Source organism: Condylura cristata, unplaced genomic scaffold, assembly GCF_000260355.1.
Source record: "Condylura cristata isolate star-nosed mole 26May11 unplaced genomic scaffold, ConCri1.0 scaffold00027, whole genome shotgun sequence".
Lineage (NCBI taxonomy): Eukaryota > Metazoa > Chordata > Mammalia > Eulipotyphla > Talpidae > Condylura > Condylura cristata.
Window position 1 is genome coordinate 8,920,429 of NW_004567128.1, and position 17,057 is coordinate 8,937,485.

General features: G+C 33.6%; 1 protein-coding gene across 1 annotated transcript in view; it reads left to right on the forward strand.

Moving 5' to 3' along the window:
• CNKSR2 (connector enhancer of kinase suppressor of Ras 2) overlaps positions 1–17,057 on the forward strand; it is a 207,601-nt gene that overhangs the window by 71,775 nt on the left and 118,769 nt on the right. The window contains exons 7-8 of the mRNA XM_004690082.1: positions 7,248–7,307; positions 11,988–12,056. Coding sequence (XP_004690139.1) covers positions 7,248–7,307; positions 11,988–12,056 — 129 coding nt within the window. The remainder of the gene's footprint in view (positions 1–7,247; positions 7,308–11,987; positions 12,057–17,057) is intronic.

Sequence of the window (17,057 nt, forward strand, 5' to 3'; positions counted from 1 at the left end):
GTGTTCATCACAGCTACCACCCACTAGCAGGCAGTCAATGATGTGGGCAAAATAACCTCTGAATATGGGAATCCACGACTCTTAGCAAACATGGAACATTTGGTATTTTTTTTTTCCTAGAGGAGGTTATTGGGAATATGTCCTGATAAGATTTTATGAAGATAAATGAAAAAGAGAACTTCAAGTGGTGATTTCTGAATTATCCTGCTTCCTTTGGTACTAATTTAGCTTTTATTGCAACTATCAGCCCCTACCAAAATTCTTTAGCTTACAGGAAGTTTAGGCGTGTTGACATTAAAAGACCCACAGTGTTATTGGTCCATGCAAGTGGGTGTTTTGTTTGTTTTGCTTTGGTTTGTTCTGGTTTTAATAAGTCTCTCTTCCCTGAGGGTGGATAAACTAAACAAACCTGATATTCTTTATAACTCACATCCGTTCTTTCTTACAAGGATGAGTAAGCAGGTGGATATTGCCAAAACTAGGCTAACATCTGGGAGGTGTACTTTTTTTTTTTATTATATAGTAGTGGAGATGATTATCTTCTGTATTTTGTTCACCTGAATGTATTGGTTCTAAATTTAACCCAAAGGAAAACAACTTCTTAACAAACCTCCAGAAACAAATCCAATGAAATTAATATTAATGAGAAAACAAAATAGGAAACAGGCTAGACGTATTCCTACCTACTGCACAGCAGTTACATGTTAGTTTGGTGCTGAAGTGTTTCTCCTTTCTCCTTGTAGATGAATTTTCCACGGATATCATTTATGATAGTTTAGAAAATAGATACATTCTAAAGGAGAATTAATATCGTAAAATTTATTCTTAAATATCTCTATACTGATTTAACATTTTAAGTGGATTTTTTCAAATTATTCATATATACATTCATATATTTACATATCTGTATAGCTATATATATCAGCCGGTGACTTTTCTTGTGATGTGTGGCAAATAACTTTTGGGTAACCATAGTTCCTCATGTTTCTGTGACTATCAGTATTTTCCTAGGAAAATGGAAATTATCATACATGTAGCCAATGAAAATATCAGCATTGTAACTTTTTTTTGTTTTATCTAACTCTCATGCACTTAAATGCTTATTTCTAACATTTGTAAATTTTTTGGAAGTAATATTTATGATTTTAAATTTTTGCTATCCCTTTTGGTTACCTTTACAAAGTCCCATGTTAAAACATCTTTCAACCTATAGTAAAGATATTCCTTTCTACATCTCCCTTTTCAATAGTTATGAAGGAAAGAAATCTCTCTAGCATGATTTGTGGGGTGGGAATTTAGGAACTAACACTGTATCTTGTGAGATTGAGTGTCAAGGACTTGGCTACACACATAGGTATAGCTATGAGAGTTACCAAGGGAAGATGGGGAGTAAATTTAACCTCCTTAGCCTTGATCCTTTCACCTGTAGAATGTGGGAGGCAGTAAAGGGTAGATTACAACATCTTTAAAGCTCCCTCTAATTCTGTGAGTCTTTGGTTCTAAAGACACCATGGTTACAATGAAAATAATCTTCTTTTTAATTAAGAAAAACAAAGATAGCAGTGTTGTGAGAAAAGAGCCTATAATTCCCATTAATACTTCTAATTTCCACTGAAATCATTGTGTAAAATAACCATGTGAAGTGAGTCAACATAATATAAGTAATTGCATTGTATGAAATCTTGGTATTTTAAAATGAAGGGATAGCCCTAGCCAGAACTTTTTTATGTTTTAAATTTGAAAGCACTAGATCTACTTTTTGAAATAATCATGAACTTAAAATGCTAAGAACTAGATTTAGTAAAAAGGTTTAGCAAGAGGTGAAAGAGAAAATTGAAGATATACCTACCATTTGCTAGGTGTTTTCCTCAAAACTCTGTATTGATATTGAGGTCCTTCCTATAACTAAAAATAGAATCACAGGTCTTCATCAATGTTTCCTGTATTACACATAGATAATAAGCAACAGAAGCAGAGTTGAGTACAAGTAATCTGAACAAAGCTCAATCATTTATCCTACATTAAAATTTGGGATCACTGAAAGAGGATGATGAGACATTTAAGAATACAACATCAAAACTGGACCTACCTTGAGGAATTCATTTTTGAAGGACAGTAATCAGCACTTCATTGGGGAAATACTTCAAAGGGAGAAAAAGAAGATCTAAATGTTGACTATTAAAGAGTTAAATATAAAATCATTTTTCTGATTCCATGTAAAAGGTATGACTAAATAAAATTTTACATGACTTATTTATTTAAAGTTTTCTAAAAATCAGCCACCTTGTAGTAAATTTTGTCAGTCACATTTGTAATAAATAGATTTGGGTAATATTTAGCATGTACTTAGCCCTAGGAACTGTCTAAATGGTAAATGTAAGAGAGAAAAAGAAAGAGGTGGGAGAATAGCAAGCTTCAATGAAGTTTAAGTAGTTTAGAGACAACTGTAGAAAGTCTTCTGTCACTTTCTAAACAGAGCATCTCTCATTGGTAAAAGGTAAGCAGCTTTTTTATACCATTCATAAACTGGATACATTGTTCAGCTTTCTACTTAATTAGCAAAATCTCCTAGTATTTCTTAGATTTAAGATTATTGAACATTATAAAGTATGGGCATTATAAAGTATGGGGGAGAATGTGCTTAGTTAGGATTAAATGTATAAAGCTAGCATCTAAAATGCTTTTAGACCTTAATTAGCAGGAAATTGAAGGAAGGAAAATGAAAACTCTTGGGATATTATGAAACTAGATCAGAGATAAGGGATGATTTAGATAGAGAAAAAGGGGTTTGAGGGGGCAAGCTTGGGGAAACCTCTTTTTCTGTTTAGTCACTTGAACCATCTCCAAATATGACTTATTCCGTTGACTTGACTGTGAGGTTACTTTGGCTCCCGTTGGTTAACCAAACTTTGGACGCAGAGTGAAGCAAATGTCATTTTGGCAAGCCGAATGGTAGAGCGGGAGCTGTTGGAGTCAGGTCCAGAATTAATTGTTTTGTTTTGTTTTGGTTTTTTGTAAAAAAGAATGAAGGTTTTGATGAAATTGGAAAACCAGATTTGTCTCAGTTCCAGAAAAAGAGCCATTTGAATTACATATCCTCCAACTGTTTGACTTTCTCAGAGGTGAACAAGTGATCAGATGTATTTCTGTGGACTCTTCATTATTCAGAAGATGATTAGTTTGAAACTCATCCAAGCAACTTCTCTTACTTTCTTGTGGTACATGACTTTTGACCATTTTTCTCATTAATACTACTTGAAGGAGATAAAAAGAATGAAGAAATCAGTTTTGATTATTAAACAACAAACGGTTTATTGGGTTTAGGAAAGGAACTAATGCATAACAGAGTATCTTTATTCTTTGTGACATTTTAAAATTGTGCTTTATTTTTATCCTATTGCTCATAACCATGAAGTCATTAAAACTGAACTCCATGTACACAGTTAGATCCTTCCTTAAGTATTTAAAAATATTTGTACCCATCAGTAAAACTTAGCTTTAGTATAAATTATACAACATTGTTATGACAATAGCCATCCTATTACTAATAGTTATTGCTTTAACTTAAATTTAAAGTTCCTGGTATGTGAAATAATTAATTACACACAGGTTTTATTTTCAGGGACTTAGATAATTTCATGATCTTTTATTATCACGAAAATTATCAGTCTTTCTGAACATTCATCTTAGGATACTAGACTTTCTCTGTGACCTAATAAATTACTTATGATGTTAGAGGTCTTGTTGATCACCTTTATTCGTAATCAGTAATGCACAGTGTTAAAAGCAATGTGGAAAAAATGAGTAAATTCTCCTTATAGTTTTCAAACAAGACATGGGTAACTAAATTTGTAAAATATCAAGCCCAATTGCCCTTTATAACATTTTATATAGTAAATGTACAGAGGTCTTACTCTTTAAGAATAGATGTTAGTGACCCTCCCTGGTGGCGCAGCGGGTTAAAGCACAGCACTAAGAAGCTAAAACCACTTCCACATGAGTTCGATTCCCGCCTGCCCCGGAGGTGACCACATGGCGCGGCAGACCTCTCCTGACCTGCCTGCTGCTCCCCTCAGCAGTGTACTTCGTCAGCCTGCCTGTTCTGCTCCCCACTCTGTCTCTGGTGAATTCTCTCACCCTCCGCATCTCTGGCCTGTACCCCAGTTCTGTATGCACAAGTAAATAAATTTTTAAAAAAAAATATGAATAGATGTTAGTGATGACTTTAACAGCCATGGTTTCTGAATGTTATGATCTAATAAGAAAAGTGGAGGTGCAAGATTTTCCTGTTGATCAGTAGATAAATCAGCAACCTAGTGGTTGATTTTATGGTCACTGGAGTCAGACTGGGCTTCAAACATGGCTTCACCACCAGGGCCAACCCCCAGCATCCCTGTGCCTCAGTTTCCTCATCTCAAAAACAGAGGTAGTGGTCTTTCTACCATTTAGGCTCTTAGAAAATAAATCTAAAGTACTTCAAACAGTCCCTGGCATACTAACCAGTAAATACTACTGGAGCCCTGGGACGAGGGGTCACTGATAGGAAAAATCATGTCCTTTTCTATATTCTGTGACTTCATTATGTTTGCCTTCTTTTTATTTATTCATTGGTTTATAGCACTGTCTACAGATGAACAGGTTCACACCTCCTCACATGTCCATCACCGCACTCACCTACCCCAAGTACCCATCTCCCTTTATCTTATGCCCTTGGGCCCCTGCCCCAGTTTGTTCCCACCACACTCTACCCCTCTATTTACCTTCTAATAAATAAGGACATAAATACTAACTTCAAAAGTTAGCATCTTATACACTTGTCACCAATGTAAGGTAAAATATTACTGTATGTAACATAAAAATTAATTGTCATATAGTCATAGCCAAGAGCTACTGACCAGTTTCTTAATTTTTATTTGTAATTTTGTTGAGGTTATTTATTTACATAAAGTGATGAATTTTCATTTAAAAGGATAGATTTTACAAGTAAATCATCCTTTAAAATTATGTTCATTTTGTTTCACATTAGAGATCCAGACATAACCATTTTTGGATCTGATACCAATTTTTTGGTTATATGACATTACTGAAATGGCTTAAGATAAAAATCTAGGGCCTCCCCAGTGGCATAAGGGGTAGTCTCAGCACTATGAAGTTATCTGCAGCCACTGCAGCAGGAGTTTGATCCTGGGACAGGGAGGTGACCCACATGGAGACCTCTCCAGTCTCTTTCCCTGCTCCCCTCAGCAGTGTATTTCAGTAGATATGTCTTTTCTGCTCCCCACTCTGTCTGGTGAATCTTCTTACCCTGCACCTCTGGCCTGTACCCAGTTCTTGTATGTATAAATAAATCTTTAAAAACAAAACAAAAGAATAAAAACCTGCCCAGAGATTTAATAGTTCCATACCATGAGCTCCAGTACTTTTTGTTTGTTTCTTATTCACTTTCAATGAAAACACTTATCTATCACAAAGGTACAGGAAATTAGCATTGCAGTATTGGTTTGCTTTACATAGTACTTTTAGGTATGTTTCTCTTGCAATGATATTGTAGCTGTGTTTCATACCTTCATTCATTAAAATTAATATTTTATTCTTGAAATCATTATTTTGAAATGGAGATCAATGCTGTAGGTAAAATTCAGGTAATTTTTCCCCAAAGACTCTTCTTTAAAGAGGAAAAAATGCCATTTATGGAATGATTTTTTTCCTGACTTACATAAATGAAAATATTTGACTATTCAAAATATGAATACTTTCTTACGATAAATTTTCCTTTAAACTCCTGTCACTACTCATAATTTAAAATTTTCATTTATTTGTTTTTAAAGCTTGCACAGTTTCAGAATTTCTGAATAATCTTTAAATGTTAATGAATCGTTTTCTAAGATGGCTTTGTTTAAATGGAAAATGAAATCTCACCTTCTTTATTAGGAGGGGGATTGCCACAGATTACTCAATTGTTGATATAGAGATAATTGAATATAATTACTAAACTTCATCAATAACAAATAAAAGTAGAAAATACAAGATACCACAAAAGAGCAGGAAAAAAAGTTTATACAAATGATATCACTCTTCTGTCTCCATTTAGTTGTAGGCAAAGGAGCTTTGTATGAACCAATTCTTACTATTTAATGTGTATCAAGTGTAACAGGCTAATAACATACTGATATGTAAATTTTCCATTGTAACTTATTTTGCCATAGAACATACAATTAAGAATTTTAGGAAGAAATGAAGTATGTTCTTTATTTGGAATATTGAATTATTTTGCTGTATTTTATGTGTTTCCTAGAGAGTCCATTTATCAGGTAGTTATTCTCTTTCTCTCCTTTTTTTTTTTTAATTGTGGTAACATTGACTTACAACACCGTATATGACTTAGACATATAGGGCCACACCCTTCAGGTGTTTGTTACACACCACACCCGCCAGCAAGGTACCCATCATCCTCCACCACAGCCCCTTCCTTATTTCACTCTCCCTCCTCCCTGTCTACCTTTGGGACCCTCAATTCTACAGTCAGATATCTACTATTTGTTTAGTTTGGTTTTATCTGACCCTTTGTTTTGTTTCTCTTATAGTCCTCAGATACACCATCCTGTGTTTTCTTTCTTCTGACTCATCTTGCTTATCATAAGCTCTTCCAGTTCTGTCCATTTTTCGCAGATGGCAATATTTTATCTCTTTTTTTAATGTGAGCAGTATTCTGTTGTGAATAGATAGCACTTCATCTTAACCCACTCTTTGGGCATTGAGATATTTCCAAAACTTGGCTATTGTAATAGTGCTACAGTGAACATAGGATTCATACATCCTGTATATGCAATGTTTTTGCATGCTTGGGATATATACCAAGGAGTGGGATTGCCAGATCAGATGTGCTATCTGTTTTTACTCCCCTGAGAAATCTACATACTGTTTCCCATACAACCTGGACTAGTCTACATTCCCATCAACAGTGTGCAAAGTCTCCTTTTTCTCCACATTATCTCTAACATGTTGTTTGATTGAGTGCAGGCTTCTTGGAGCAACTTTAGAAAACTGAGCATTTAAATAGGATTTTTTCACCAGTTTAGAGACAGCATTATTTATTACAGATTCATTCTGGGACATGAATTTTAACTTGTCTATGGCAATTTAAACTCAGTAGGGTAATTTTTTTTTTTTTTTTGTAAATGAGGTTATAATATACTTGAAGTTATTCTAATTGGTTCATTTTTTTTCTGATACTATCTTTTTCTTAGGGTATGTATATTAAATCAACATATGATGGCCTCCATGTAATTACTGGAACTACAGAAAATGTAAGTATTGTAATACTTCAAATTTTGGTGTGTTTTTCCTCTTACTGTTAAGGAGGTTTATATTTTACATAATGAGGGTGATTACTGGGGACTTGAACAGATTAGGAGCTAAAGCTGAAAAAGATATATTGTGTTTAAAAGTATTGGTTTGAACAGAATTTGACTTATTTAGTTTAACATAGCTATTTTCGTAGAGGGAATCATGTTTTCTGTTCACAGCTAGAGATTTGTCTTTGCTCAGTATTTTCTGGTTTGTGACAAGTTACTGTGATACCTGAAAGAAACCACTTCATCTATCAAACAGTTTAGGCATATTAAGAAATTATGTAACATAGAGACAATGGAAAGTCAGGCTTTCTGAATACTTGCAATGTAATTCATTTGAATCCAGCAGATGTTATAGCTCAGTGGTTTTCTCACTGAATTCCCTCCCTTGATCCATCAACACCAGCCTCCCTTGGGAACATTTGATCATTTATGTGTCCAATAAATTAAAGTCCTTGGGCCCACCCCAGAGCTGAATCAGAGACTCTGGGGACCAGCCTGATTCTTACTAAGAGATTGTGTTATCAGGTGTTTCTGAGATATGCTCGAGTTTGAAAACCACTACAAGCAGTGGTCCAGGGGTTCCCAGGCCTGTGTCCCACAGCAGTTCTGCACCCTCTGGCAGCGTCATTTTTGCAAATCACTTACTGTTAAAAAAGTAACACTTGTACTACATGCCTCACTAGGTTGTGAAAATCAGATAAGCTGATGTGTATGACTTTCTGATAAAGAGCTATACAAATTTGAAACGATAATGTTGGGCATTAACACAATCAGTATTATAGATTTGAATAGCATACCAATTCATTGCCTGCTTTTGGGAGTCCCATATTGCCATTCTCTGAACTAAGCATTTGCTGAGCTTGTGACAAATTTCATGTTTATACTGTGTTCCTTCAGAGAAGACTAAAGGGGAATTAATTTAAGCTCAAGTTATTATTGATCTCAATACTTTACCAGCAATTTTTACTAAAAAACTCAACATTTTCTTCATATAGTCTTGCCACTCACCATTTTCACTTATTTGTACATTCATTTGATCATTTATGTGTCCAGTAAATGAGCCTCTGCTTCATGTTCTTTGTATTCTAAGCACAGGACTAGATATTGAAAAATTTTTAAATTAAATTAGCTCACTGGCCGTGAGGAGTGCAAGTAGGGGCTTAACTATATAAACAGGTAGTGAAATTTGCATAGATGGACAAAGGGGAGAATAAATTTTCTCAAGTAAAATCAGAGAAGAAATAACAGAAATAATGATTTTAAACTATAACTTGAAGAATTGATAGTTCATACTCTTTACAGTTTGGGGGCCTGTGAAAAATAGTTGAGCACTATGCATTGTTCTTATTAATTATTCAGTAATATTTGACAGATGGACAAGTAATCAAAGAATGTTTCTATGAGTAGTTTAAATATAAATCATATATTGAATTCATTTAATTTCATTTTGAAAGTATTAATTTTGATGCCCTCATTCATTTCTAGTTAAATATATGTTGAGTCTTAGTAAAATTTGCTCATTAAGTGGGTTACCATGCTTTGCCATGGTTACTCAGTTTTCTCATATAAAATGAGGGGTTTGGGCAAATTGCCTATAGAATTCCTTTTAACACTGAAAATTTTCTTTAAAGTCTTTAAAAAAAAAATCATTTGTGGACCAGGTAATACAGGGACTGACTTTATAGTTAGAGCTCTATTAAGTGATAATTCCCAAACTTCCCAGGTACTTTTCTGATTTGGTATAATGCCCATTCTTAAGGGTTTCTGAAATAAATACATTTTGTTCTTGTTATGATCCTGTTTATAGAGTTCATATCCTAGATGAATCTATCCTTTTGTTTAGCTATTGTTTGAAGCTTTATTATTTTCTCCCATTTATTACTCATTTTCCTTGCAGATCATTTTGTTTTTCTTGAGATTGATTTATGGCACTATATATGTTTCAGAGGTTGGGTAACAAAAATCTCTTCAGATACATGTTACCACACCACACCTACCAAGGCACTTAACAGTCTTCTACCACATTCCAGTGGGCTCCTCCTTACACTGCTGCCCACCCTTTCCTTCCCCTATGTAGTCTCATCGTTTTGATCAGATTCTAGGGTTTGTTGTTGGTTTGGGGTTTTTTGACATTTTGTTTTGTTTTTTTCCATATTCTGCATTTAAATGGAACCATCTACTACTTGTCTTTCATTTTCTGACTTATTTTGTTTAACATTATCTCTTCCAGTTACACCCATGTTGTCACAAATGATGTGAGTTCGTCTTTTTTTTTTTTTTTTTTTTTAAATTTCTGAGTGTTTAGTTGTGTATATACACCACATCACCCTAATGTACTCATCTGTCCTTGGGGACTTAGGTTGTTTCCATAACTTATCTATTTGTAAATAGTCCTTCAATGAACATAGAAGTGCGTGTATATCTTCTAATTAGTGTTTTCCGCATTCTTTGGGTAGACACCAAGAGTGGAATTGCTAAATCATACAGTAGATCTACTTTCAATATTTTGAGAAATTGCCTTCCTGGTTTTGTGCAGCACCAATCTATATGCTTCACAACAGTATAAGAGGGTTCTTTTTTTCTCCACATCCTCGCCAACACTTATTGTTTCTGATCTTTTTGATACGGACTATTCTCACATGTGTGAGATGATATCACATTGTGGTTTTGATTTGCATTGCTCTGATGATAAGTGATGATGATCATTTTCCTATGTGTGTGTTGGCCATCTGTATGTCTTTTTTGGAGGAATCTCCCTGTTTAGCTCGTATGCCTATTTATTTTTGTTATAAATTTACATTTATTATGTAAACCTATATAATAAATCTACATTTTTAATAGTTCACTATTATAAATCTACAGTTTTAATAGTTCACTATTACTTCATTAATTGGGGTTCGTTGAGATATCTTATCTTGAATTCTTTCTAGTGCTGAGTAAGTTTTAATATAAATATAAGATCTATTGAATTTAGGTTAACATTGTTTTAAGAATTCTGTTTTTTAAACAATTGGAAGTAACCAAAAAAAAGAACTGGAAATCACTTTGAAAGTGAATCCTATTCCAGATTCTCAAAAGTAGCATATTACTTGACAGATTCCATCACCATATCATTCTTCCTTAGTTTTCAATAAATACTAATGGATAAATAACAGTGTGTATAACTATGTCTGATAAGTAAATTAACACACATAAATACATAAATGTGTATTTCTTCTAAAAAATGCTTATTTTGTAGAAGAACTGGGGTGGTCACCTCACTGGCTAGGGATCCAATTCATGCTGCAAATTTGATAGCAATCCTTGAACTTTGACACTGTGCCCTCTGACTATAGACTATTCAGGTCCTGTTCTGCTCAGCTCCCTCCTCCCTAGTGCACTGTCCGGAAATACCTTGTGCTTCAGCTGCTCCAAAGTCTACGCCTCTCTCTCTTTTTTCTTAAGACTTATTTATTTATGCATGCAAGAACTGGGGTGTAGCCCAGAGGTAAGGGAGGGTGAGAGGAATCACCAGAGACAGAGAAGGGAGCAGAAAAGTCAGGTTTAGTGAAATATGCTGTTAAGGGGAACAGCAGGCCAAATAGGAGAGGTTGTCTGCACCAGATGTGGGTTAGCTTCCTGGCTGGTAATTGAATTCACTCAGGCCATAGCAATGATAGTGCTGACATTTAAGCTCTAGGTCACCAGGGAGTCCCCCTAAAAGTATTTTTCTTAAAGATACATTTTCTATATATTCAATATTCTGTAAACATATTGTCCTCAAAATGTCTAATGATATATATAATCAATCATCAGTAGTCACTGGAGGATAAATAAAAACAATATTTTAAATTCATTACCCAGACCAGCAGTGTTATCATAAAGTGAGGTAAACTCACTTTAGTTTCCTAAATAATTCATAAAATTTGCCAATAATAACCTACCAATGTTACTTTTTATTTTTTTATTTTACTCTATAATGGGAACAAGTTATAAAATTATTACATCCTGTAGAAATGTTGGTATTTTAGTTTATGTTAGGTCATTTTGTTTGACAGTGTATTGCACTATATAAAGCAGAAGAAATAGGTTACTGTTATATGATGTAACTTTAAGTTAATTGCTTTGTTCAGATATTCAGAATTGATGTTATTAGTAATGAATAAATTAGCAACTTAATTATCAGTTGACAAAGCTTTGATGCTGATCATGTACTTGGGAGATACTTATTTGCTAAAGTTGATATAAATTATTTACATTAATGGAAAGGATCAAAGTGTAAAAAGATAATATTTTGAAATATACAATTGCAGTAGTTACCCAGTAGGACAAAGTTGCCTATGGAGTTGTCTATATATTTGCAGAGGTTAATATCAATTATAATTTTCCTCTAATGCTCCCAAACACATACTTGTCTTCTGTAACATAAATATCAATGTATTGTTTTACATTTGTACTTTCTTTCATTGGTTTTATATAGCATGTAAACAGTATATGAAATAATACTAACCATTCTTATCAGTTTAATTCCTTGTAGACTATAATTAGATTCTTGATCTAATTTAAGAAGAATAACTTACTGTAGTATTTCCAGAGGGAGGAAATGACTGATAAAACTTACATTCTTTATCATTTCCTTTATATTAAATGTAGTCACCTGCAGATCGGTGCAAGAAAATCCATGCTGGCGATGAAGTGATTCAAGTTAATCATCAGACTGTGGTATGTATAATTACCTTACGAGTCAGTGGGAGGAACTAATATAAAAACTTGCTAACACTTTAAAAGAATGCCAGTGAAATAAAATGCTTATTTGGGTACAAAATAATTGAATAGGCTTTTAAAAAGTAAATGAAGAAATATTGTTCTTAGTTATTTCATGGAATGTAAGGCATAGTTTTAAAGAGCACATGGAAATATTGCTGGTTGTCAAGGTTAGATAACCCTTTCTATACAGGCAGGCGCAGTTAACTTGCACTGCAGGAACTGGCATAATAATTTGGGAATAGAAATTAACATGGGGATGCATTAAAATTCAGCCTTTATTGATAGAAATTTTATCTTTCACTTTACAAATTATTGAATAGCCTAGTACATAATTTTGTAACAGTATACATTCACCTAGTTTAATATCAATTTGTTCATTAAAGTGCCCAGTAGATTTTTGTTTGGTTAATTTTGAATGTCAATTTTTTTTTAATTTAACTTTAATAGCTGAATTGGCTTTTCATTTCCCCCAAAAGAATAAGTTTCCGTTTTAAAACTACTGCACTTAACTAAAGAAGTTCATAAAATGCTTCTTCTCTATGAAGCTCATCAATCTCTTTCTGGGCTAAGACTGACAGTGTCATTCTGTGCCTATTATAGATTCTCAATGGTTATTTTTCTTAATCTTCTAAGAAAAATGTAGAAAACGGTTTTCTGAGTTGATTCAGTCTGTTCTCCCATTCTGCCAAAATAAAATGTATTTTCTAAGACAAAAATGAAGTAAAAATAGCCTGATTATTTAATATAATCACATTTGGGAAAAAAATAAAGATTTTTTTTTCTGATAAATATTCTACTCACTAACTCTTCAAAGTGAGTTTTTATTTCCTGTTACACCTTTAAACTAAAATTGCTTTTGTATGTTTTAGTCATAGAAGAAAATTTTTTAAAGAAAGGCTATATTATTTTGGGAATAAAAAGACTCTTGTGAAATGGCTGATCTTTCTCAGTGATTCTAATCTTAGCAGAAAGAAGCCATTTCAGATTTTTCTTTGCATAAACTAGCAAGTATGTGATATTTTGGAAAGCCTCCTGAACATTGATAATTAATGTCATGGTTTTCTTCAATTGATTGGTTCATTATCTAAGTGACTAAATATTAATGAAAGTTCAGAAAAGTAAGCTTGTGCTATAAGGTTAATTACAGACTAAAGCAGAATGTTGGTAATTGACAAAGCCTTTGCACACACTGAGTAGTTTGGTGATAAAAAAAAAAAAACTTGTTACTAAAGGCTATATGAAGGGTGGTTATCTTGACTAAAGTTTCTTGTCCTCTAGAATGAGGACTAGAGTGATGGGATGAGGAAGCTGGCTGATTAGTAGACAGGCAGCTTCTCCCTCTTCCCTTCAGATGTTCTTGCTGCCTCTATTTCTAGTGTGACTTTAACAGCTATGACATCTGTTGGACAGTTGTACCAATTTCCAGCTGATCAATTCTAGAAGGATAGAAATTAGTCTCTTGCCAAAAACAAAAGTTGTTTAAAAGGATACTTTTTGTGAGGCAAAGATTCTGAAGTTTGTCAAACAAATATGAAAGTCTTTGAGAGAATACAAGTGAAATAATGAAATCTATATGGGTTGGTGACATTAAAGTACTGTAAGAATGTGAAGATTCATCTTTACTTCACAGGAATATTCTAAAATATTGAAAACTGCACAGAATGACAGCTGGGAGAATTTGTTTCCAGTTCTTGTTCTGAAATTAATTTGTGGCTTTAAGGGAGTTATGGTAACTGTTCAAGCATCAATTTACCTTTTCATAGTAATAACCATAATCAATGCTTCCTAGGTTTCACAGTGTGCCAAGCATCTTGTTAAGTATTTCTACATGTTTTATATCTTTTACTCTTTACACTAATCCTACAAAGAAAAAATGGGTGGAAATTACGATTCAGAATGACTAATTCATCTACAACTCAGTACTCTCTCATTTGAAGGCCCATGCACTTTGGTTTTATTACATCTCCTTAAACTCAAATTCAAAAATATCAAACAAAAGGGAAAAAATTCTAACACAGGACTTAGTGAGATTTTTAAGTGGGCAAGGACCTGGAGACCAGCAAAGAAAATTTTCATGACTGGAGTTGTGGATCTGCTTACTAAAATTGGAAGTGGGGTTAAAATTTAACTTTACTGCACTTCCTGACTCCCTCCTTCCCTTAGGGTAGCTATGAGAGCAGCTAGCACAATGGCAGCTCCTGTTAGGAGCTCAGTGAGCATTAACTTTCCAGCCTCCCTAGTACCTGCTCCAACTATCAGGCCAGTGGAGCCCAGTTTCTCCAGTGTCACTCTGCTACTAGACCCTTAAAGCGATTGTAGATTATAGTAGAGACATTCGCTGACACGAAAATGTGTTGAATTCTGTGAAAGCAGATTTGCTTACAAATATGACCAGTTGCTAGATTTTCTTCTTTGTGTACAAGAGGCATATTTGTATAAAACTGGTGCATTTCATTAACTGCAGCCTGCTCTGCCCTATTTTTCTTGTCATTGCCTGCATTGTGCTATTCACAGTGCTTTTAGCTTCTTACTAGACAATATACAGAGATGATAAAATGGTAAATTTTCTGGGTTGTTACTATGAAAGCTTTGATGGGTTGATAAATTTGTTGAAACAAGTATAAAATATTTGTAGTCTGCAATTCTCTCTTCTATCCTTTTATTGCCATGGACATTGCTTATAATATTATAGAAAGTTACACAAAAGTATGTCCTAATACATTTAACTACATTAATTTATATTTTTACTCCTCTAATTAATTAAGCAGAATAGTGACATATTGCCAGTATTATTCTATACCAATTTAGACTCAATAATGAAATGTGTAGTGTTAAATCTTGTAATTTTGCATGTTATTAGCCCACATAGTATTTTTTTGCAATTCAGACATTTCCCACTGCTGTAGTTAATAGCACAAAATATAAAATCAGATAACTTTTCTTATTTTAAAACACATAGAAAAGCAATTTGAAATTTTTCTTAAGTCTGAGAAAGTTGAATAAATCAAATTCAAATGCAATTTTCTGAAATTGCTAGTATGGTATATCTTCAAGATGTACAACTAGATGAGTGTATGTTTCTAGTTGTTTCTTCTTTTTTTTAAGTCCTTTCTTACTTGAAATGAAACTGGAAGTTTTATGTCCTTTTTCATGTTACTATATATTCTTTATTATAAGTGGTTTTTAAGCTTTTCAAATCAACATACTTCTGAGGCTGAGAAACTGGCTGCCAGGTAGGAAGAAGAAAATGTCATGAACATTCATCAAAACAGATTGAGTCCTATTGCATATGTCTTCCCTGCCACTGAAGATCCAACTCCTCAAAAGCTGCTGGAATATCCCAAGATTTTTACCACTTCATCTGCCACTACATCCCTCTCTCTGGGAGATGCCTCGGCATGGTTTGAATCAGCAACTCTGCCCTCATAACGCACTTTAATCACGTTATTTTTTAGCTGATGAGACCTTATATATCTATATATAGTTACTAATCTATTTGGGCATATTCCTAATAAATCTGTTAAATTTCATGTTAATACTGTTTTTGGTGTGTAAGTGTTCTAAAGATTCTATCCATGCTAAAAATAGATACTTTCTTCTTAGGAATATCACTTGAAAAGAGTGGCATATGTGATGGTTGGATCCAGCATTTGGAAAAATTTCCTTTTATTTTGTGTAAATATTAAAGCATATTACTATTACTTGGAAATGTCATCTGGAACCTGGAACCTTCTTACATTCTATCAAGAAATGGTTTCATAGATGTGGCTATAAAGGCTACTAGTATAGAAAATAACCAAGTTGGGATAGTCAAGATGATAGATTGCAACAGATAGTCAGGATATTGGACAAAGATTAGTGAGAGGTGGTAGATGAATAGTGTAAATATTGTTGAACAAGACTTGCAGGGGACCAGGGAAAGGGTAAAAATTCAAAGACTATTGTGTTATCTGTAATATCATTCTAACTTCATTTATGTAGTTCTCAAAGATGCCTCCCTGATTTTTGAATTCATCCTTGCCCTCAACCCCAGAACACCAAGAGAGTATTGTTCAAGAGGGAAGACAGCCTAATCAGGATGGATGGAGAGTATAAAGACCCATTAAAGCCCATCTCTCCTTTACCATCTCTTTCTCCCACCCCTTCCCTGGACTTTAGCAGAAGTGATGGCTCATTGAGTGCAATCAATATCATGATTCTGGTTGACACTAGGTGTGCTGTCTCTCAATTTAAATTCACCAAATTGCTTTATTTGCTACTTTTCTTCTAATTCCCTTTTCCTTTCCCTTTCTTTACGATCCTCAACGCTTCTCACATGAGTATTTCTCCTCCCTTTTTCACCCCTTTGGTTGTTCCATTTTTTGCCAATTCTATTCTTTCTCAAAGGGAAAAGTACGTATCTCATAAATCCAAATACACAAAATATTGAAAACTGAGGCTTCATATGGGTCTATTTTGGTGTACCCCCCAAAATATCTTAATCCTATAAACACAGGGTGTTACTTTTTACAGAAATTAAATGTTAGCATGTTATTTAACATTTATTAATAAATAGTTGTGATAATACCTTAAAATAATTCTGCAAAGAAAAAATGGTATTCTGAAATAGATGAACTGTTCCCTTTCAGAAAGAAAAAGTAATGAAGAGACATTTATCAAAAACTAAAGGAATGCATCACATTGTAGTTTAATGAGAATGTGTGGAAACTGATTTTGAAGTGCCATATATATATTTATATATACATATATATTTATAATTTTGCTTAGCGAAATCAATTCATTACTTTAAATCCAATAGTATATTTTATTTTTTTGTTATCAAATTAAAAAAAAAAACTATTATCCCAAGTCTTTACATAAATGAGACAATTTGTATGATGCCTTAACATTGGTGGCTTCCTATTAACCAATTTACTTTTTCTGTAGCTCTCTTAACATTGGTGGCTTCCTATTAAC